At 44.0% G+C, this 25008-nt stretch overlaps 1 protein-coding gene across 2 annotated transcripts in view; it reads right to left on the bottom strand.

The window, feature by feature from the left end:
- SCFD2 (sec1 family domain containing 2) overlaps positions 1-25008 on the bottom strand; it is a 683378-nt gene that overhangs the window by 4550 nt on the left and 653820 nt on the right. Inside the window, exon 8 of one of the 2 annotated variants that reach the window (XM_069744479.1) lies at positions 22689-22808. The exons of the other annotated variant lie outside the window; for it this stretch is intronic. Coding sequence (XP_069600580.1) covers positions 22689-22808 — 120 coding nt within the window. The remainder of the gene's footprint in view (positions 1-22688; positions 22809-25008) is intronic. 2 annotated transcript variants of the gene reach the window in all.

Below are 25008 nucleotides of genomic sequence, written 5' to 3'. Positions count from 1 at the left end.
GATGCGTTTTTTGCCCATAGACTTGTATTGCCGACGGATCGTGACAGATGGCCACACTTCGCGTCCGTCGTGCACTGGATCAGTTGTGTTTTGGCGGACCGTCGGCACAAAAAAATGTTCAATGAAACGTTTTTTTGTACGTCGCATCCGCCATTTCTGACCGCGCATGCGTGGCCGTAACTCCGCTCCCTCCTCCCCAGGACATAGATTGGGCAGCGGATGCGTTGAAAAACTACAGCCGCTGCCCACGTTGTGCACAATTTTCACAACGTGCGTCGGTATGTCGGGCCGACGCATTGCGACGGCCCCGTACCGACGTAAGTGTGAAAGAAGCCTAACCCTAAATTTAGCCACAACCCTAACCCTAAATTTAGCCAAAACCCTAGCCCTAACCCTAGCCCTAGTCCTAACCCTAGCCCTAACCCTAGTCCTAACCCTAGCCCTAACCCTAGCCCTAACCCTAATTTTAGCCCCAACTGCTGTTCTCCTGCCGGCCAGCAGATGGAGACAGATGGCGGGTGCACTGCGCATGCGCCCGCCATTTTCTTTTGCCGGCGGCCAGGAGGAGCAGCAGGAGGATCCAGGGACACAGGTGAGTATGATAGGGTCCCCAAATCCCCCTATTTCTCTGTCCTCTGATGTGCGATCACATCAGAGGACAGAGAATTACACTTTACTTTTTTTTTTTTTTTGCGGTCGCCGGTAAACAGTGGGGGGCGCTATTTACTTTTTCCACAGCACCGTTAATTAACGGCGCTGTGGTTTAAGTACCCTTAGCGGCCGCCGTTAAAAGGCGTATCGGCGGTCGCTAAGGGGTTAAGCCAAAACCAGGAGTGGGACAATCAGAGGAAAAGTATAATAGAAACACGTCACCACTTCTGTATTTTTCACCCACTCCTGGTTTTAGCTTAAAAATACTGAGGTAAAATACTGACCAAATACTGATAGTGAATGTGGCTCTGAGCTCTCGAGGAGATTTTGATGCTGGATATTTTCACTGCGTCAAAAACGGAGCATCTTGGGGTATGTTCCCACGATCAGTAATTGCTGCGGTTTGGATGCTACGTACTTATGCAGTGTCAAACCCGCAGCGACCAGATGTTATAGCATAGTGGATGGTATTTCAAGAAATTCCACCCATAGAATGTATTGAACGTGGTGAATCCGCACGGTTCTGTGAACACATGCGGATTCACTAGTGTTCAATAGACGGCAGCGCTTCGGATGCTCTTATTCTTAATGTGTGTGTGTATTATTAAGCCTTTACTACTATTGAATTAATAATGGATAGGTGTCTTAATGACATCTCTCCATTATTGACCAGGTTTAATGTCACCTTACATTAGCAAGGTGACATTAACCCTTTATTACCCCATATCCCACCGCTACAGGGGAGTGGGAAGAGAGAGGCTAAGTGCCAGAATAGGCGCATCTTAGGCTTGTTTCACATTTCCGTCTTTTGCAGAACGTCACAATGCGTGGTTCTGTGGAAAAAACGCATCCTGCACAGTTGCCCGCAGGATGTGTTTATTTCACATAGACTTGTATTAGCGACGCATCACAACGTATGGACACACGTTTCATACGTCGTGCACTGGATGCGTCGGTATTTGGCGGGCCGTCGTATCGAAAAAACGTTGACGGGAATGTTTTTTCATACGTCCTCTCCTGTATTTTTTAATGCGAATGCCCGGCCGGAACTCCACCCCCTCCTCCCTGGGACTTTACAATGAGCAGCAGACGCGTTGAAACACTGCGTCCGCTGCGTATGTCACTCACAAATTCACAAACTTCCGTCGGTACGTCGTGCCGACGCCTGGTGACGGCTGAGTACCGTCGGAAGTGTGAAAGAAGCCTTACAGATGTGCCTTTTTTGGGGTGACTGGGGGCAGATGTTTTTAGCCGGGGGGGGGGGAGGGGGGGGCAATAACCATGGTCCCTCTCTTGGCTATTAATATCTGCCCTCAGTCACTGGCTTTCCCAATCTGGCGGAGAAAATTGCGCTGGAGCCCACGCCAGTTTTTTCCGTGATTTATCCTTTATTTTAACAGCTAGAGCCCCCAAATTTTGCACACACACTCTACTAACATTATTAGTGAGGAATATGTAAAGAAATAAGGGATATAAAATGGTTTACTGTATGTAAACCATGTCTCATATCCTGTCGGGTTTGATAAGGAGATGGCAAAAGTCAGCAATTGAATTACTGGCTTTTATGCTATCTAGCTCTGTATAAATATACTGTATATACTTGAGTATAAGCCGACCCGAGTATAAGCCGACCCCCCTAATTTTGCCACAAAAAACTGGGAAAACTTAATGACTTGAGTATAAGCCTATGGTGGAAAATGCAGCAGCTACCGGTAAATTTCAAAAATAAAAATATATACCAATAAAAGTAAAATTAATTGAGACATCAGTAGGCTAAGTGTTTTTGAATATCCATATTGAATCAGGAGCCCCATATAATGCTCCATAAAGTTTATGATGGGCTCCATAAGATGCTCCATATTAAAATATGCCCCATATAATGCTGCACAAATGTTGATTATGTGATTATGACCCCATAAGATGCTCCATACAGACATTTGCTCCGTATAATGCTCCACAAATGTGGATTATGGCCCCATAAGATGCTCCATACAGATAATTGCCCCATAAGATGCTCCATACAGATATTTGCCCCATATAATGCTGCACATCCCCATAAGATGCTCCATACAGATAACTGCCCCATATAATGCTGCACATGGCCACATAGGATGCTCCATGCAGACATTTGCCCCCATATAATGCTGCACATGGCCACATAAGATGCTCCATACAGATATTTGCCCCGTATAATGCTCCACAAATGTTGATTATGACCCCATAAGATGCTCCATACAGATATTTGCCCCATATAATGCTGCACATGGTCCCATACAGATGCTCCATACAGATATTTGCCCCCATATCATGCTGCACATGGCCACATAAGATGCCCCATACAGATATTTGCCCCCATATCATGCTGCACATGGCCACATAAGATGCTCCATACAGACATTTGTCCCCATATAATGCTGCACATGGCCACATAAGATGCTCCATACAGATATTTGCCCCATATGCTGTTGCTGCGATTAAAAAAATAAAAAAATGACATACTCACCTCTCAGGCCACCGGCACTTGCTATACTCACCTTTCCTATTCCATCGCTGACCGCTACTGTGCCTTCCCATCCTCTGCGCCGACATTCAGGAAGAGGGCGGCGCGCACTAATCACGTCACCGCGCCCTCTGACCTGAGCATCACTGCGGAAGACACAGCGGCGCCGACGGTGGGACGAGGAGCAAGTGAGTATCGCGCACTGTCCCCGTCACACTTACCTGCTCCTGGCGCCATCGCTGTACATCTGTTCCCCGGCGCCGCATTTTCTTCCTGTAGTGAGTGGTCACCGTTACCGCTCATTACAGTAATGAATATGCGGCTCCACCTCCATGGCAGCTGGAGCCGCATATTCATTACTGTAATGAGCGGTACCATGTGACCGCTCACTACAGGAAGAAGCTGCAGCGCTGGAAGAAGCAGGGACGTGCAGGGACCGAGCCAGGAGTAGGTGAGTATAACTAGGCAGCACCCGCTCCCCCTCCCCTGCCGACCCCTGGGTATGACTCGAGTATAAGCCGAGAGGGGGACTTTCAGCCCATAAAAGTGGGCTGAAAATCTCGGTTTATACTCGAGTATATACGGTATATATACTGTATGTGTAGACATTTATTTTAGCTACTAGATGGTGGCCTGATTCTAACGCATCAGGTATTCTAGAATATGTATGTAGTTTATTTATGAAGATTTAAGAATAATGCAATGAATACACAGGATTTTCCGGGTAAAATATATACATTATCAGTGAAGCGCCAATATCACTGGTCGCGGCCGGCCGGGAGTGACTAATCAACGAAGCGTGGTTCAAATCCCACGCCAATTCACGGCTGCATTGCGCCTGTTGCTGATTGGTCGCGTCCTGACGGGTGCAACCAATCAGGGCAGCAGTGTTTAACCCCTTCAAGTCGCGGCCCTTTTTCATTTTTGCGTTTTCGTTTTTCACTTCCCTCCTTCCCTGAGCCATAACTTTTTTATTTTTCCGTCAATATGGTCATGTGAGGGCTTATTTTTTGCGGGACAAGTTGTACTTTTGAACGACACCATTGGTTTTACCATGTCTTTTACTAGAAAACGGGAAAAAAATTCCAAGTGTGGTGAAATTGCAAAAAAAGTGCAATCCCACACTTGCTTTTTGTTTGGCTTTTTTGCTAGGTACACTAAATGCTAAAACTTACCTGCCATTATGATTCTCCAGGTCATTACGAGTTCATAGACACCTAACATGACTAGGTTATTTTTTATCTAAATGTTGAAAAAAAATTCCAAACTTTGCTAAAAAAAAAAAAAAAAAAAGGGCCATTTTCCGATACCCGTAGCGTCTCCATTTTTCGTGATCTGGGGTCGGGTGAGGGCTTATTTTTTGCGTGCCGAGCTGATGTTTTTAATGATACCATTTTTGCGCAGATACGTTCTTTTGATCGCCCGTTATTGCATTTTAATGCAATGTCGCGGCGACCAAAAAAACGTAATTCTGGCGTTTCGGATTTTTTTCTCGCTACGCCGTTTAGCGATCAGGTTAATGCTTTTTTTTAATTGATAGATCGGGCGATTCTGAACACGGCGATACCAAATATGTGTATGTTTGATTTTTTTTTATTGTTTTATTTAGGATGGGGCGAAAGGGGGGTGATTTAAACTTTTATATTTTTTACATTTTTTTCATATTTTTAAAAACATTTTTTTTTTACTTGTGCCATGCTTCAATAGCCTCCATGGGAGGCTAGAAGCTGGCATAGCCTGATCGGCTCTGCTATGTAGCTGAAATGCAGGTGTGCTGTGAGCGCCGACCACAGGGGGGCGCTCACAGCAGGCCTGCATCAGTAACTATAGAGGTCTCAAGGACCTCTATGGTTAGCTTCCTGATGCATCGCCGACCCCCGATCATGTGACGGGGGTCGGCGATGACGTCATTTTCGGCCGCCCGGCCGGATGCGGTAGTTAAATGCCGCTGTCTGTGTTTGACAGCGGCATTTAACAGGTTAATAGCGGCGGGTGAATAGCGATTTCACCCGCTGCTATTGCGCGCACATGTCAGCTGTACAAAACAGCTGACATGTCGCGACTTTGATGTGGGCTCACCGCCGGAGCCCACATCAAAGAGGGATTCACGGCATGCGCAGTACTAGTACGGCGCATGTCATGAAGGGGTTAAATCTCGAGCCAATATCGCTGATTGGTAGCGGCAGGGCGGGTGTGACCAATCAGCACAGCGTGGTTCAAATCCCGCGCCAATTCGCGTCCGGACTGCGTCCGGACGGGCGCAACCAATCAGGGCAGTGGGGTTTAAATCTCGAGCCAATATCGCTGATTGGTCGCAGGCAGCTGGCGAGACCAATCAGTGACGCGGGATTTCCGTTACAGACAAACAGACAGAATTAGATGATATAGAAGATTCTATTCTAACCTGTCAGTGTGATTTTACTGTACACCACACTGACTTACTGGCTTTTTAATAGAACACCACTGCGTATTTCTCGCAAGTCACACGCATGGTCCGTGTGTAATCCGTATTTTTTTCACCTCCATAGACTTTCATTGGTGGATTTTTTGCGCAATATGCTGACAAACGCAGCATGCTGCGAATTTCTATGCCCGTAAAATACGGCTGTGAAATATATGGCAGATAGAAGCTGCCCCATAGAGAATCATTGGTCAGTGTGCAATGCGTTGTTTTTGCACCTCTCATACGTCCGTAAAACTCTCTAGTGTGACCTCGGCCTACCACTGTCGCCAGAACAGGTATTATGCCAATTAAACATGCAGGGCAACCTGACAGCGAATACTGGTGGTGTGTCACAATGTCTGATACGTAAACGATAATACAGAGTAAGAAGCACTTATGGCACTATTCCTGAGATTAAGCCGTTGGCTGCTGCTGACCTGTAACAAGTTTGTCTCAGTAAGGCTAGGTTCCCATTGCGTTAATGGGAACGCGCTAACGGACAGCGTTGCACGGCGAAATTAACCCCGTGCAACGCGTCCGTTAGCGCGCCCATTCACGGCAATGGGAACGCGCAGCACTAGCGCGTGCCATGTTCGGCACGCGCTAGCGACGCGCCGGTGTTTCCTGGCGCGCCGCGGACGCTGCTTGCAGCGTCCAAGGCGCGCCCGCGGTCCGTTCCCCACTCTCGCAGATCGGGGATCTGCGAGAGCGGGGACGTTACCGCGACCCCGGGACGCGGCCACATTAAAAACATTGCGTTAGCGCAACCCGCTAGCGCTAAACGGGTTGCACTAACGCAATGTGACCCTAGCCTAAGCAGGAAATTGAAATAAATTGCTAACTTTACACCATTATAGTCAAGTGTGAGATTGGAAGTGTTATGCAAATCTAACAGCCTGGTAGAAGCATAAAGGACACTCCACGTGTTATTACATGAGGACCAACCATTAACTATATCTTTGTATTACCCTACATTGCAGATGCAACAGTATATACATTCATGTATTGTAGCTGTAGCTCGTGTCTGATGATATATTCTTTCAGATGGATTTATATACAAGTGTTTCTCACAAAATTAGAATATCATCAAAACATCAATTTGTTTAAGTTCTTCAATAGAAAAATGAAACTCATATATTATATAGAGTCAATACAAACAGAGGGATCTATTTCAAGTGTTCATTTCTGTTAATGTTGATCATTATGGCTTACAGCCAATGAAAACCCAAATGTCATTGTCTTAGTAAATTGGAATACTTTAAAAGACCAGCTTGAGAAATTATTTTAAAATCCGACAAACAGGCTCTCCATGCATGTGTAGTGACTGCCACACAGCTGCGAAAGATGCAGCTGTGGAGCCGAACAGCTGATCAGCCACAGCGATCCCGGAAGCCGGGTTCCCTCTGCAGGATATTCGGTAAGCGCAATAGATTGCCTAACAAGCCCTGACTTGATCAAATTTGCTCATCTCTAGTCATGAGAGGCTTGACACAAGGAATGCGACAGTTGTGGCCCATGTCCTGAATACGTCTGTGTGTGGTGGCTCTTCAAGTAATGACTCCAGCAGCAGTCCACTCCTTGTGAATGTCCCCCAAATTTTCAAATGACCTTTTCTTAATAATTTCAAGTCTGCGGTCATCCCGGTTGCTTGTGCACCTTTTTCTACCACACTTTTCCTTCCACTCAACTTTTCATTAATATGCTTGGACACAGCACTCTGTGAACAGCCAGCTTCCTTAGCAATGACCATTTGTGGCTTACCCTCCTTGTGGAGTGTGTCAATGACTGCCTTCTGGACATCAAGTCAGCATATTGTAGGTGAGATACTTTGTGGCATTTGCGCAGGAATGGCTTTCTTCTGGCGACTCGACCATGCAGCCCATTTGTCTTCAAGTGCCTTCTTATTGTACATCTTGAAACAGCCACACCGCTAGTTTTGAGAGAGTCCTATATTTAAGCTGATGTTATTTGTGGGTTTTTCTTTGCATCCCAAACACATTTCTTGGCAGTTGTGCATGACATTTTTGTTGGTCTACCTAACCGTGGTTTTGGGGGTTTTTTGCCCCTGATTTTCCATTTGTTGATCACAGTTTGAACGCTGCTGACTGGCATTATCAATTCCTTGGATATCTTTTTGTATCCCTTTCCTGTTTTATACAATTCAACTACCTTTTCCCGTAGATCCGTTGACAATTCTTTTGCTTTCCCCATGACTCACAATCCAGAAACGTCAGTGCCTGGATGAAAGATGCAAGAGTCTGAGAAACTCATTCAGCTTTTATGCACACAATGATTACAAGCAAACAGGTCACAGGTGAGGATGTTACCTTTAGTAGCCATTCAAACACATTTGTGTCAACTTCTATGCATGTTAATAGGGCAAAATCACCAGGGTATGTGAACTTTTGATCTGGGTCATTTGGATGTTTTGGGTTGTCATTATGAGTTAAAAAGAGAAAACACAGTAGTTTGATAATAAATGGCTTCACCCAACCACTAACCACAAGTGGAGAAAAAGTTTTGGTGTTATCATTCATATTCTCTGAAAAAAGGCCAAGAAAGCAAAAATTCTGCCGGGGTATATACATTTTTTAGCAAAACTGTATACCCCATATAAATAACATAGGTTACTTAGTAAATACTGTTTTGGATTAAAAAAACAGCGCTAAAGCTATCCCACCAGGGACATGGTGTAATCAATTATGATGTTTTAATATAACTGATGGCATCGTGGCCCTAATGCTGTAAGAGATCCTGGGTTCACATTCAAAATAATAGTATCTAAAGCCCCACATACACATTGGATAGCTGTCGGACAAATGCGCACTTGGTTGACAGCCATCTTTTCCGACTACCCATACAGAGGAAAGTTAGGCTTAGCCGAGCGCTCATGAGTTATCTCAGAAAACCGTGGCCAGACTCCTCTAGTGGCAACTTATGGATAACTTCAAACACAAGGTTGGAATTCAACAAGCCGGATCCTTGTCTTCCACAATATCTTCTGCCAGAAGAGAGTAAGGAGACCCTCATAAACATTGGGCTGTCTGCCGATCCTACCAGTATGGGTGGGATCAGCCAACCTTAAACTAGTGTGTATGGGGGCCTTTAATCTGTATGTACACAGTGCTTGTTCATACTCCAATACAGAACAATAATATGTGAAAAAATATGTGTATACAGTCAGTGTAATACTAACTAGCACTGATAACTCAGGTCCTGATTCATCAAGACTGGCAATTTTCACACCGGTCTTGATGAGGGGTCATGCTAGAGTCAGACACTCCTTATTCATTTGAAAGTCACCTGAAAAGTACCGTAGTATGCACGTTGCCATAAATATGACTCCAGTCAGTGACTGGAGTAAGAATTATGGCATAGCATTGATGAGTGGGGATAGCAGGCCCCAGCCTTCCCCAGCTCCACCCACTTTGTCACAGCTATGTGAAAATAACAGGAAAATGCCAAAAGTTGCAAAATGGTAGCATAGTCCCTCCGAGCACCAAACCTTTGTGACTTTTCTAAGCTTTTAACGCCAGAATTCTGACATAAAGGTTTCGAGGAACTGGGCCATTAATATTTTGGATTAACCATTTAACATGAAAACCTGATTTCAACAAAATGGCATTTTTTGGTAGCCCATTCCCTGTAAGATTCTGTGTACAGTGTTTTGGTATATGTGACAGCATATACCGAAATGATAATTCATTATATTCACACTGCTTTACCTATATACTGGTTGCAAATGTCTGTGCTCCTCAGTGCATAAAATGTACCAAACAGCATAGAATATGGTGACCTCAGCCTTCTCTTTGCTTTTGTATTTGAGCATTGCCTCGTTATTATCTCCGCCACGTTGCTTTTGGGGTTTGGACTAATTAGTGTTTCTGTTCTTCTTCATTAAACATTATGTGCATTTATATTGAATACATTCAAAGGGTTAATCTGTTCAGACGAGTGTGACCTGTGACCCAAGTCAAGGCTGATGCCCAGCATACGCCAGCTGCGGTGTCAGTGCGCCCCAGACAGCCCGCCAACATTCCCGCAGCATACTTTTGAAACATCTTTCTTATTAATGATGTGCTGATCGTTGGGCTCTTCATTAGGGCCTCGTCGAGGCGTCCGCACGAGCCTGTCTATCAGTACGGGACAATTGAATCAGCGCTGAAGCTGGAGAAAGGATTTCTGCTGCTCTATTGGAAAGTGATGAATGAGACGTGAATTGGGGAGAAGAATTTGTTTGGATTCGAGAGCACCAGAAAGACGTCTTTCACTTAACAGAACCATTGACGGAGCACGATGCTTAACTGAGCGCTAAATTGAGCAGAAATAGTCGGCCTTAACACTTTCATTCCTACACGTAAAAGCCTCTTAACCAGACCAGAAAAACTTCCCGGAATTTTGCAACTGCTGTCAATACTCATGTGCCGGACATGGTCAATAAATATTTTCCATCATTCGCTAATTTTTTGGGCGTAGTTGACAGCAGAGAGGATCATTGTCCACCTGCACACCAACCTTCACTCCTTCATACACTCCTAAACTCCATACACAGGGGACAATATTGGCAATTTTGGTCAAATTTACCCCTGAATGTTACTTGTACGCCCTGAAAGTTACATCCTCCATTAATCTCCAACCGTTCAGCTGCTACTGAACACTTAGATGGAAATTGCTTCTACACTCAAAAGCTTCCCGCATGGCCGCTAGCTATTTTGAAGCTTCGTATGGGATCATTTCGACTCAATTTGATTTTCAATCTTGAAGACGCTTCGTTGCTCATCCAGGTATCTTCCTCAATTTAACAAAATGCCGAGGAAACTTGACAGCGTGCTCCCTATGTGGTTAATTCATTCACCATCTGTGAGTCTCACTGCCATAATAGCTTGTCGGGGTCTTAGACAAAGCCACAGGTGGAAGTGTTTGCTATAGAACTATTGAGGGAGAAAATGAGAAAACCATGTTAGCACAGGACATTACGCCGCAGCTAATCCAGAAAAATATTCATCACTTTGGGATTTTGCACTAAGCCCATAATAAGGAAAAATAAATCCTTAATCACTGCAAAATAGTAATAGTAAAAACATAGTTTGCGGTGCTCTCACAGACCAACATAGAAAACAAAAAAGGTACCCCAAAGCATTGCTAGAGAAGATCCGTGCACACCCCAGGATAGTAAGTTCATATTTAGGAAAATAGAGATCTTCATATGTTTCCATACCGGTGTATGACTTGTAGGGGCAGCCTGGTGGCTCTGCAGTTGACACTGTTAAAGAGGACGTTTCACTGGATTTTTTTCTTTATGTAACCTGAGTGCCTCCTCCAATTGGCGCTTGGTCCTTCTGGAACACTTTTTCTTCTGTGCCCTTCTGTTCCAAAGTTTTGCCCCCCTGGTAATAACGTGGCAAATTTTCTCTACAACCAACTGGACGTATTCAACCAAACTTCTATGTGGGTGTCTGCTTTTTCTCGTTTGATGTTGGCCAAACAAAATACTGGTCAAACTTAGACATTTGGTTGCATACGCCCAGTTTTTTTTTTTTTTTTAAAGAAAATTTGCCCTATGTACCATCAGTGTAATCAAGGTTTTTCAAACATGGATAAAGAAAGAAATTACTAAGCATCTCCAATACTTTGCAATGTTAAACATGGACAGGACATGTATGATGCCAACTGTGTGCTGTACATGCTTTTCAGGGACCCATAGACTTGTGCTGGCCCTTGTCATCCATTCTGCCAGTAAAAAGCGGACAGGTCTCCTTGCGGTTTGCATGGACTCACGGTCTTTGTCAAAACATGGACATTTGAGCAGTCCCATATGTTATAATGGGTACCTGTGGGATCCGTGAAAAAAACAGATGCCACAAGCACTGGAAACACGGACGTGTGAAGGAGGCCTCACGAAGATCCAACACAGACATTGTTCCCTACAGACCTGTCCATCTACAATAATTGAGGGCAGTAGAAGACCACAGACTACAGTAGTCCAACAATCATAGAAAGCTGCAATGTGTGTACATAAATGCATACAGTGGGCACAGAACGTATTGAGACCCCTTTAAATTTTTCACTTTGTTTCATTGCAGCCATTTGGTAAATTCAAAAAAGTTCATTTTTTCTCATTAATGTACACTCTGCATCCCGTCTTGACTGAAAAAAAACAGAAATGTAAATTTATTAAAAAAGAAAAACTGAACTATCACATGGTCATAAGTATTTAGACCCTTTGCTCAGTATTGAGTAGAAGCACCTTTTGACCTAGTGCAGCCATGAATCTTCTTGGGAATGATGCAACAAGTTTTTCACACCTGGATTTGGGGATCCTCTGCCATTCTTCCTTGCAGATCCTCTCCAGTTCTGTCAGGTTGGATGGTGAACGTTGGTGGACAGCCATTTTCAGGTCTCTCCAGAAATGCTCAATTGGGTTTAGGTCAGGGCTCTGGCACCAGTCAAGAATGGTCACAGAGTTGTTCTGAAACCACTTCTTTGTTATTTTAGCTGTGTGCTTAGGGTCATTGTCTTGTTGGAAGGTGAACCTTCGGCCAAGTCTGAGGTCCAGAGCACTCTGGAAGAGGTTTTCATCCAGGATATCTCTGTACTTGGCCGCATTCATGGTTCCTTCAATGGCAACCAGTCGTCCTGTCCCTGCAGCTGAAAAACACCCCATAGCATGATGCTGCCACCACCATGTTTCACTGTTGGGATTGTATTGGGCAGGTGATGAGCAGTGCCTGGTTTTCTCCACTCATACCGCTTAGAATTATCACCAAAAAGGTCTATCTTCATCTCATCAGACCAGAGAATCTTATTTCTCATAGTCTGGGAGTCCTTCATGTGTTTTTAGCAAGCTCTATGTAGGCTTTAATATTTCTTGCACTGAGGAGAGGCTTCCGTCTGGCCACTCTGCCATGAAAGCCCGACTGGTGGAGGGATGCAGTGATAATTGATTTTGTGGAACTTTCTCCCATCTCCCCTAAGCCTAATCCGCAACGTGTGCACATTGCCTAAATGACCATGCAAAGATCATTGTGAATGGATGGGAGCAGGGTCAGCTGTGATGTCACATATTGATTAGTGGATCCTGTTATCAGCTGTGTATAAGGGTTACCTGTCATTGTAATCCCAACTATGGCAATCAGCCTGCTGAAAACTTAGGCTGATTTCACATTTGCGTTGGGAGGGCTGCGTACTTCCTCTGTTAGGCTAGGTTCACATTGCGTTAATGGGTTAACGCTAGCGGACTCCGTTACATGGCGAAATTGTCGCAATTAACGCCATGCAATGGATCCGTTAGCGCACCCATTGACGGCAATGTGCTAACGGAGCTCTAGTGCATCGCTAGCGCATGCCCTTTTCGGCACGCGCTAGCGATGTCACGTTAGTTTCGGGCGGACCAAGGACGCTGTTTGCAGCGTCAGAGGTCCGTTCCTCGCTAGCGCAGATCGGGTACCTATCTTTAACAATGGGTACGCAGGCCATGCGGATGTATGCGAATGTAAGCCCGCAAGGGCAGGGTCCTCGCCCCTCTGTATCAGTCCGTCATTGTTAGTTTGTTTACTGTATGTGATATTTGTAACTTGTATGTAACCCCTTCTCATGTACAGCACCATGGATTCAATAGTGCTATATAAATAAATAATAATAATAATAATAATCTCCCTACTGCATCTCTGGAGCTCAGCCACAGTGATCTTGGGGTTCTTCTTTACCTCTCTCCCCAAGGCTCTTCTCCCACGATTGCTCAGTTTGGCTGGATAGCCAGGTCTAGGAAGACTTCTGGTGGTCCCAAACTTCTTCCAATATAGCATTATGTAGGCCACTGTGCTCTTAGGAACCTTGATTTCTGCAGAAATTCTGTTGTAATCTTGGCCAGATCTGTGCCTTGCCACAATTCTGTCTCTGAGCTCCTTGGCCAGTTCCTTTGCCCTCATGATTCTCATTTGGTGTGACATGCACTGTGAGCTGTGAGGTCTTATATAGACAGGTGTGCGCCTTTCCACATCAAGTCCTATCAGTTTAATTAAACACAGCTGCGCTCCAATGAAGGAGTAGAACCATCTCAAGGAGGATCACAAGGAAATGGACAGCATGTAACTTAAATATGAGTGTCTGAGCAAAGGTTCTGAATATTTATGAACATGTGATATTTCAGTTCTTTTTTAATAAACATGCAAAAATATTAATGAAATAAAAAATTTTTTTTTTTTGAACTTACCAAATGGCTGCAATGAAGCAAAGAGTGAAAAAATTAAAGGAGTCTGAATGCTTTCCATTCCCACGATATATATATATATAACAGGGTCACTGGAGCTGTATGAGGGGAGTGTAGATTGGCTTTTTTTCTCTATTTAGTTACTGGATGTGGCTGCATCCAGACTGATCTTGCACTTCTCCCATTGACCTTGCAGGTGGCAGTAATCAACTCTACCTGCCCATAAATTGTAGGTTTAGCCCAGAGTGACATGTTTTGTCCATACTTGTAGGCTGGTGGCCCAAAAGTGGCATGTATGGTAGAGTAGGACCCATCAGAGGGAGATCACCTTGCCGTGGTTGATGGGCACACATGAATTCATCATTTCATCTAATACTGTAAGTTTTTATGTAAAAAATTTTTTTGAAAAAATTTGTGAAAAATATTTTTGAGAAGTATAATTCATATTGAATATTTGTCTGTGTTTTCACATAGCCTAAATTCATGTACATGTGCTGCTGTGTTCTTTATTATCTATATGAAGCAGCTTGCACGTGTTCACATTAGGAGTGCAGGTTGGCTTTTTCTCTCTCTCTCTCTCTATATATATTTATATATATTGTAGCAGGGTCACTGGAGCTATATGAGAGGGGAGATACAGTATGTGTCAAGAAGATTGCTTTCTTCCGTGATCTAGAAACCGAATAAGTTTCTCTCCAGCATGCTATGAGGTGAAGGGGTTAATCAGCCATGATAAGGGATGAGGTTTTTTCATGAGTAGGTAAGAGATGAGCGGGATGCCTACTCGCAATATCTCCACCTCAAGGTAGTGGCTGGGCAGTTAAATGTTGAGAAACTATTTTTTTTCTCTGTTGTGTGTTTGGACAGGAAAGTGGCTCCAGGAGGAGCTGAGGACTTTAACCCCTTTCTGCCATTAGACGTACTATTCCGTCCATGTGGGGTGGGCCTTACTTCCCAAGGACGGAATAGTACGTCATAGGCGATCGGCCGCACTCACGGAAGGAGCGCGGCCGATCGCGGCCGGGTGTCAGCTGCTTATTGCAGCTGACATCCGGCACTATATGCCAGGAGCGGTCACGGACTGCCCCCGGCACATTAACCCCCAGCACACCGCGATCAAACATGATCGCGATGTGCCGGCGGTGCAGGGAAGCATCGCGCAGGGAGGGGGCTCCCTGCGGGCTTCCCTGAGACCCCCGCAGCAACGCGATGTGATCGCGTTGCTCTGGGGGTCTCCTACCTTCCTTCCTGCAGCAAGTCCCGGATCCAAGATGGCCGCGGATCCGGGTCCTGCAGGGAGGGAGGTGCCTTACCAAGTGCCTGCTCAGAGCAGGCACTTGGCAACGCTGCAGCGCTGTGAGACAGATCGGTGATCTGTCAGAGTGCTGTGCAAACTGGCAGATCACCGATCTGTATTGTCCCCCCCTGGGACAAAGTAAAAAAGTTTAAATTTTTTTTTACAAGTGTGTGTAAAAAAAAAAAAAAAAAATCCTAAATAATGAAAAAAAATATATATATATTATTCCCATAAATACATTTCTTTATCTAAATAAATAAAAAAAAAACAATAAAAGTACACATATTTAGTATCGCCACGTCCGTAACGACCCAACCTATAAAACTGTCCCACTAGTTAACCCCTTCAGTAAACACCGTAAGAAAAAAAAACAAAAAACGAGGCAAAAAACAACGCTTTATTATCATACCGCCGAACAAAAAGTGGAATAACACGCGATCAAAAAGACGGATATAAATAACCATGGTACCGCTGAAAGCGTCATCTTGTTGGGATTAGGGTTAGAGGTGTGTCTGGGTTAGAGGTGTGGTTAGGGTTACCGTTGGAATTAGGGTTAGGGGTGTGTTTGGATTAGGGTTTCAGTTATAATTGGGGGGTTTCCACTGTTTAGACACATCAGGGGCTCTCCAAACGCGACATGGCGTCCGATCTCAATTCCAGCCAATTCTGCGTTGAAAAAGAAAAAACAGTGCTCCTTCCCTTCCGAGCTCTCCCGTGTGTCCAAACAGGAGTTTACCCAAACATATGGGGTATCAGCGTACTCAGGACAAATTGGACAACAACTTTTGGGGTCCAATTTCTCCTGTTACCCTTGGGAAAATACAAAACTGGGGGCTAAAAAATAATTTTTGTAGGAAAAAAAAAAGATTTTTTATTTTCACAGCTCTGCGTTATAAACTGTAGTGAAACACTTGGGGGCTCAAAGTTCTCACAACACATCCAGATAAGTTCGTGGGAGGGTCTAGTTTCCAATATGGGGTCACTTGTGGGGGGTTTCTACTGTTTAGGTACATTAGGGGATCTGCAAACGCAATGTGATGCCTGCAGACCATTCCATCTAAGTCTGCATTTCAAATGGCGCTCCTTCCCTTCAGAGCCCTCCCATGCGCCCAAATGGTGGTTCCCCCCCACATATGGGGCATCAGCGCACTCAGGACAAATTGGACAACAACTTTTGTGGTCCAATTTCTCCTGTTACCCTCGAGAAAATACAAAACTGGGGGCTAAAAAATAATTTTGGGGGGAATTTTTATTTTTTATTTTCACGGCTCTGCGTTAGAAACTGTAGTGAAACACTTGGGGGCTCAAAGTTCTCACAACACATCTAGATAAGTTCCTTGGGGGGTCTAGTTTCCAATATGGGGTCACTTGTGGGGGGTTTCTACTGTTTAGGTACATTAGGGGCTCTGCAAACACAATGTGACGCCCGCAGACCATTCCATCTAAGTCTGTATTCCAAATGGCGCTCCTTCCCTTCCGAGCCCTCCAATACGCCCAAACGGTGGTTCCCCCAACATATGGGGTATCAGCGCACTCAGGACAAATTGCACAACAACTTTTGGGGTCCAAATTCTCCTGTTACCCTCGTGAAAATACAAAACTGGGGACTAAAAAATAATTTTTGTGGGAAAAAATTTTTGTTTTATTTTTATGGCTCTGCATTATAAACTTCTGTGAAGCTCTTGGTGGGTCAAAGTGCTCACCACACATCTAGATAAGTTCCTTAGGGGATCTACTTTCCAAAATGGTGTCACTTGTGGGGGGTTTCAATGTTTAGGCACATCAGTGGCTCTCCAAACGCAACATGGCGTCCCATCTCAATTCCTGTCAATTTTGCATTGAAAGGTCAAACGGCGCTCCTTCCCTTCCGAGCTCTCCCATGCGCCCAAACAGTGGTTTACCCCCACATATGGGGTATCAGAGTACTCAGGACAAATTGTGCAACAACTTTTTGGCTCCAATTTCTTCTCTTACCATTGGGAAAATAAAAAATTGGGGGCGAAAAGATAATTTTTGTGAAAAAAAATGATTTTTTATTTTTACGGTTCTGCATTATAAACTTCTGTGAAGCACTTGGTGGGTCAAAGTGCTCACCACACCTCTAGATAAGTTCCTTAGGGGGTCTACTTTCCAAAATGGTGTCACTTGTGGGGGGTTTCAATGTTTAGGCACATCAGTGGCTCTCCAAACGCAACATGGCGTCCCATCTCAATTCCAGTCAATTTTGCATTAAAAAGTCAAATGGCGCTCCTTCGCTTCCAAGCTCTGTCATGCGCCCAAACAGTGGTTTACCTCCACTTATGGGCTATCGGCGTACTCAGGACAAATTGTACAACAAGGTTTGGGGTCCATTTTCTCCTGTAACCCTTGGTAAAATAAAACAAATTGGAGCTGAAGTAAATTTTTTGTGAAAAAAAGTTAAATGTTAATTTTTATTTAAACATTCCAAAAATTCCTGTGAAACACCTGAAGGGTTAATAAACTTCTTGAATGTGGTTTTGAGAACCTTGAGGGGTGCAGTTTTTAGAATGGTGTCACACTTGGGTATTTTCTATCATATAGACCCCTCAAAATGACTTCCAATAAGATGTGGTCCCTAAAATAAAATGGTGTTGTAAAAATGAGAAATTGCTGGTCAACTTTTAACCCTTATAACTCCCTAACAAAAAAAAATGTTGGTTCCAAAATGGTGCTGATGTAAAGTAGACATGTGGGAAATGTTACTTATTAAGTATTTTGTGTGACATATCTCTGTGATTTAATTGCATAAAAATTCAAAGTTGGAAAATTGCGAAATTTTAAAAATTTTCGCCATATTTCCGTTTTTTTCACAAATAAATGCAGGTAATATCAAAGAAATTTTACCACTATCATGAAGTACAATATGTCACGAGAAAACAATGTCAGAATCACCGGGATCCGTTGAAGCGTTCCAGAGTTATAACCTCATAAAGGGACAGTGGTCAGAATTGTAAAAATTGGCCCGGTCCATAACGTGCAAACCACCCTTGGGGGTAAAGGGGTTAAGGGTACGTGTCCACGTTCAGGATGGCCGGCGGTTTGGACGGAGCGGCAAAATCGCTCCACCCAAAGCTCCGCCCCCTTCTGGGGACGCGATGATGCCGGATGTGTTCATTGCACACTTCCGGTATCATAGCACTCCACACATAGGGCCCTGTGTTATAGCTTGCGGTGGCGCAGCGTCGCCACAAGGTAAATGATCTTAAAAGACGCGCCGCATGTCCGGAATCGCAGGGCCGCCGGATGCGTGTTACCAAGCATAGTGGAGACGGGATTTCATAAAATCCCCTCCACTATGCTTTAACATCTGGACGCTGCGTCTCTATGCAGTGTCAAACACGCAGCGTTTCCTGCACGTGGAAACATACCCTAAGTGTTACCTGCGGGTGAATCCAGCAGGAAAAATTACTCTATTGACCTTTTTTTTGCCATTGGGCCATATATATACGGGTTCTCAACACCAATTTCCAGAAATCTATTATTTTTTATCTTGAGTCTTAGGGTAGATATTAAGCACAGAAGAAAAGATTCACTGGAGAGAAATGTTTCACAGCCATCGGTGGAGTCAAGATAAGACTGGTCTTCTGATCATAACTACCTTGTGTACATATAGATGCATACTTTTATGTATGTGTGGCCATATATCTTAGATAGCTAGATGGGTGAGGTGGTGACTTATTTTTGTTGGCAACACAAGAATTGGGCATGTTGAAATCCCATATGTGTGATCCTATCTTTCCCTGATATCTACTTCTAAGGAGAGAGTCTGGATACCTCCATACACATTAGTCTGCAGTGTAATCAGTATGGCCATCTTAAGCTCGGTGAATAGCCATGAAATCCTACCGCAGAACTTCAAAAACAATTGAAAAAAATTCAAATAGATGTGGTTAAATACCAGATTTAATATGGCACAGCTTTAATGTTAAATTGTTGGGTAAAACGGTAAAATCCGCCCAGAGGGCACAAGCATTACCAGATTATATCATGTGTACATTACATGCATTCTTACTACGGAAATATAACCCCGTCTGACCTGGTGATGTACAGGCTTTCCACTTCATATTCAGAATGTAGATAAGTGTACTTCTGGTCAACGTTCAGTATATGGGAGATCTGCATATGTTCACATCTCACTCATCCATAGAAAAGCCAACCCTCTGCCAGAACACTGCTCCATCAGCCGTCAGCAGCCTTCGAATACTCGTCAGCGAACAGTGCCGCATTATAAACGGATGCAATGACACTAGTCTGAACAGGGACATAGCCCGAATCGAAAATCAGGAACAGAACATAAAAAAGGAGATTCAAAAAGCAAATAAGACTCGGCCTTCACCCAGCTATATAACATGATAAAAATTGTCCAAATTCACAAATTTCATTAGGATAAGATAATGAATTAGTGTAATTGGGGGCTCCTGACTGTACCCCAATAGGCAGATATCGGGGGCAGTATGCTGGATTTTCACTATGGCTGGTGTGTGTGTTGGATAGTGCCCAGCACAGCACCTTCTGTTACCTCCGTTCCCTTCCCATATTATATAGCATTAACCATACTATATATTGCCTAATAATGTAGTGGTCAAGTAATATTTCCATCCATTGCCTAAAGCTGACCATTAACTCCTAACAGCTGTTAACCAATGCGTAACTCAGTTTGATCGAGTGGTGACGAGTGTTGTCAATGGGGAGAGGGGAGTCGGCCCCTGTAAGATCACTCCTAAAACAAAAAATACAGCAAGAATCGGGCATATTCCAATTCAACATGCCCAACTACCGTATATTTTCCCTCAGACGTAGGCCATGAACATCAGTCAGCCTGTCCTGCCTAAATCGGGGCTCGGCTGATCTAAAATCTATTGAGTATTGCAATGTTGGGTGCCAGACAGGTAACACTCTTCAAGGGAACCTGTGAGCAGGTTTTTGCTTTGTATGAGGGCATCATAATGTAGAAGTAGAGACCCTGATAGACCCTGATTACAGCGATGTGTCACTTACTGGGCTATGTTTTGCTGTTTAAATACTGTGTTTTATTAGCAGGAGATTATCACAACAGGACAACTGACCTTGTGCCTCCTTGTCCAACCTCGTCCCCAGCACTGATTATCAGCTTTTTGTCACTATACAATGTACACAGAAAGCTGTGGTGTGGACGGGGTCATAAACAGCTCAACAACTGAGCTCTGCTACATCTGCAATGATAAAACTGTGACCATCACAACTGCTGCACCCAAAGTGATACATGACCGGAATCAGGATCTATGTCCTTACCTCATGGTGCTATGTAATATGAGAGCAGCATGCTTTATGGGTTGAGACCCTGATTTCAGGTATGTGTCACTCACTGGTCTGCATGCTATCATTTTGATACAATCACTGTTTTATCTGCTACAGATCTAGTAGAGCTCAGAATACTGATCCTGTATAACCCGGCCCACACTCCTGATTGGCAGCTTAATGTGTATATTGCATATTTACAGAAAGCTGCTGATCAGTGCTGGGGGCGTGGCTGGACCAGGAGGCATGTGACACCTGGTCCTGTAGTGATCATCTCCTGCTTATGAAACACTGATTTTATTGAAATAGCAAAACACAGCCTAGTAAGTGACACATCACTGGAAACAGGTTCTCAGCTCCTACATCTTGCTGCTCTCTGATTACATAGCAAATCCCTGCTGACATATTCCCCTTAAGGCTAGCTTTAATTTCAAGCAGCCTATTGTGTGATCCCACAGGAATAGTCGTATTTCGCATTTCTAATTGAAGTAACTCTGCCCGATCAGTCATTATACAGTATATTATAACATGGACACTTTATAGTAGACCTGGGAGATACAGTTATAGGTTGTGAATGACCAACCGTCATGATTCTAATCTTTTACATGGAAGTGTATGTCTCGTTAATTCATTTCTGGCCTGAAATTAGACTATAATAAAAGGGATCATTTCTGCAAGAGCAGGCAAGCATTACATGTATGAGGCAGACCTGAGATAAGAGGAGCAAAGTGAATGCAAGAAACCTGCACAAAGCGTTAATCATTAGGTTGCCGCGCCAAATCTCGTCTGAGCCGTACTTAGCACAATCTGCGGCAGCGACAGGTCTCAGCCCCACGTCATTTACAGACATAATACGGACCTGTAAGATAATCAGTAAACCACCTTCCATGTAAAGACAGGCTTATCGAGATCTCCTCCTGCATCGCACATGGGCAGAAGCCGCGGCATTCTTGATAATACTAATGGGTTTTCATATCTTGACGAGGAATAAGAGCGTTAATACACATCTAGGTAATTCCATTAAACCATCAGGGGAATTATGGACTAAGCCCATAGGCAGGAATAATGACTACCATAAGCCGCCCTCTTCAATCACAGACAGACGACCATTTCTTGACACCACGGGCAGAGTCGTCAGATAAAGCAACATCTTAGTATTCCAGAATTTCTATTTTTGGTCCATTATGGCAATCCTTAAATTAGTAGCTTCCATACACAGATACATTAGTCTCAAATGTCTTCTATGGAATTCATAAAACAGAAAAAAATGTTTCCAGCGTCTAATCCCATCAGAGATGTGAGGAGGAACCCTCCCCCAGGAGCCCCGGTCCATCTTAGTGATTAACATAGTCAAGGGGATTACACACTACTTTTCCAGGGAACGTGACTGGTGAACGTGTTCAGAACAGACAACAAGTCAGAAGGTCCAAACTAACCCAGATCCCTTCTAAATATGTGATGGACTGTAAGCATCCCGTCCCTGGAGAACAAGCAGCGCCTGGGAGCATCCATTGTTTTTATTCTAAGTAGGGACCTGCATAGATTAAGCTGGGGTTGTCCACTAGTAGACAACAAAATTACAATAAACATTGTAGACAGCATATCTCTCCAATAATTTACATTAACTAAACTTTAAAAAAAAAAAAAAATTGGTCCAGCATAGAAAGTTATGAAACTTTGCAAATAACTTTTGATGAGGATTTGTCTTCATTCCTGTAAAAAAAAAATCATGTAAGTGGCTTCCATACCCCAACTTTTCCCCTAATCTATATGACTGCCATCAGCTGCATTGACTTCACAGCGTACTCATTTAGAGTACAAATTATGCCAATGAAAGTGTTAGCTCAGTGCCATTGTCTCAGAAAGGCTAGGTGCAAATGACCCAACGCATGTTTCACCCTAGCTTCGTCAGGGGGCGTTTCCTGAAGAATCTATGGAGAAACGCGCGTTGGGGCACCAGGGCCACGCTCCAATTATCCTTTCTCTTCATCACAAGATGCAAGTGTTGCCTTCAGCATAAACTGTATGTTGTTTTTGCATTGTCCACAGTGACATATTCTATAGGCACTGGAACATATACTCTATAATTTACAACCTTCATTACTTTTACTACATATGGTGTTGTGTGGTCCTCCATTGGGTTACTCTGCCCTTTAACTATTGGCTGTTATATATTTATTGTACTGTATCTTGTATATTTGATTAGCATATTCATGAAATGTATGTTCTGGTTTGCCGTTAGTTCTGAATTATTGACAACAAAGATTTAGATGTGATCATATGTCAGTACCTGAATGCCAGGCTTGAGAGTTGATACAAGGTCTTTAACCATTCGCACTTCTGAAACAGTGACTCCACCGATCACAAACAGCATCAAGAGGGAAGAGTCTCCAGGATGCGGCCGGCTCACCTGGATATGCAACAGAAACAACAAGGTTATCTGCACAGACACTCACCAGCACAGCAGCTCTTAACAGTACTCATGCTAACAAAAAATGGCTCTTTAGTATGTGAACCCATTGCCAAGCCAACCACCACTAATTTTATTTAGACTCTCATAAAGGACATTTATCACCTTTCCATAGAATAGGTTATACGTGCCAAATTTCAGAGGATCTCACCGCTAAGACACCTACGATCTTTGGCTGGAGGAGATTAACCACATACATTACTGCTGTATTCAATGTCCATATAGCTGAAGAAAACAGCAAAGTGCCATGTGTCTATAAAGTGCTGCAGACTGGTAGCCACGTCTGAGCTGCTGTCCGGCTGCACTCTACAAACAAGAGGTGTCCCAGTCCTTATGTGGCGTTGGGTGTTGGGTGCATCACGCTCTCTTGTAGGCCGCGTGTCTTCCTCCGGGCTTCCGTTCTCAGGAGCTGCCGCACACAATGCATGGGACACCAGGTTCTTTGGAACAGTGAAACTTTTACTAAACAGTCCAACTTCATCAGTAGGGTACAAGTGGGATAGGGCACAGAAATGTAGACTTCATTCCTCCTTAGCACAACTCCTCTTCTGTTCTGCCACACGTTCATTCTTGACTTTACCAAGCCCGCTGACTTCATCAGCCCTAAGGATACGTTGCCCACACTGGCAGTAAACCCAGGTCCGGCCAACTGCCCCTCATGTAACTCATGTCCACCGACCTCGTTATGTCGGAAGACCAGGCCAGCTCCATGACCCGAGCCCTAGGCTCCAGACTCTCTCGGAGTGTCCATCAGGCATCTCCATTTGGCCACCCACTGCCCTGAACATTTGGCCCATCCTGACCCTAGCTACCCACCACACCTGAACTTGGACTCTCCTCCACACTTCACTGACGGACACTGAACTCCTAACCGCTGTCCTAGGCTTATCCTATGCTATATTCACATTATTCTCTAACACTCTATATACTGTAAATCAGCATAATACATTACATTAGACACATTACTTCACATATAATACCGCATGAGTGTATTCACATAGTGCGTCTGTTGTCTTCAAGGGCAGGAACAGGGTAAGACAGTCCATATCCCTACATGTCCGTCAGTCCTATAGTCATTAAATGGAGTCGCAGGACACCTGCTTGGCCATTGCTGCATCTAATCTCCTCCTTGCTGTGGTTGTACAGTGAAGAGGAGTAGGGGTGCTGTAGTGGGACCCCCAGTGATCAGTCATTTAGTACCTACCCTGTGGACAAGGAAGAAATAACCATCGTGGGAAAACCTCCTTATAGAAATCATTTAAATATTGTTATATGCTGTAAACAGAACCAAATGGAAATCTTTAAGGGTGTGTTCCCACATTGAGTAAATTTCTGCAGCAAAAACCACCTGTCTCTTGGCAGGAAAAATGCTACGTAAAATATGGATGATGTATTTTTCCTCATTCATTTGTATGGGTGAAAACCGCTGTAAAAATGCTTAAAAAAAGTGACCTGCTGCAGATGTGAAATTGCTTCAAATCTGGAAGGACAAAATAAGCCGAGTGTACAGGAGACTTCAGAAATCTCATTAATTTTCTGGTACTATAAAATGCTGTATTTTTGGTGAAGAAATTTCCGCTGCAAATAAGCAACGTGCGCACATACCCTAATTCTGCGAACGTAATTCTCATCTCCTCCCTCCGGAGATAAACTGATAAATTGACCAGCGCTACATACTTCACATTAGCAGCTTGTCACTTCATGTTGCGTCATTTCTGGTTTAACATTTTGCAGAGCAAAGGGTGAAGCCTGTGGCATATTCCCAAACTTTGTGCAGCGGAAAGTTTTTTGACAATTCAGTGTGGGAAATTTGAGCTTGCACAACAAATACGTCCCATCAATCATTGGCCAATGTTGTACAATTGGTGGTGTCCCCTACCGATCCCTAAAGTCAATGGTCACAACAATAAAATCACCGAGCAGAGCTGAGCAGCAGTGATGGAAGCCGCGGCAGCCGGAGCTTCATCACATTAGAAGTATTTCCATATAATGATCAGCCTATTATTCTGCTCCGATCGCAAGTAGGAAATCACACAAGAAGCGCTCGGGTGTCCCAATGCTCAGCATGGCTGTGCCGGCGCCAAGTAATCGGAGCAGGTGATATCTTTATTCTTCAGACTGGCAGGGAGCGTGCCTATTA

Source organism: Ranitomeya imitator, chromosome 1, assembly GCF_032444005.1.
Source record: "Ranitomeya imitator isolate aRanImi1 chromosome 1, aRanImi1.pri, whole genome shotgun sequence".
NCBI lineage: Eukaryota > Metazoa > Chordata > Amphibia > Anura > Dendrobatidae > Ranitomeya > Ranitomeya imitator.
Note: the sequence above shows the minus strand (reverse complement) of the source record. Positions and strands in the feature narration are given on the sequence as shown.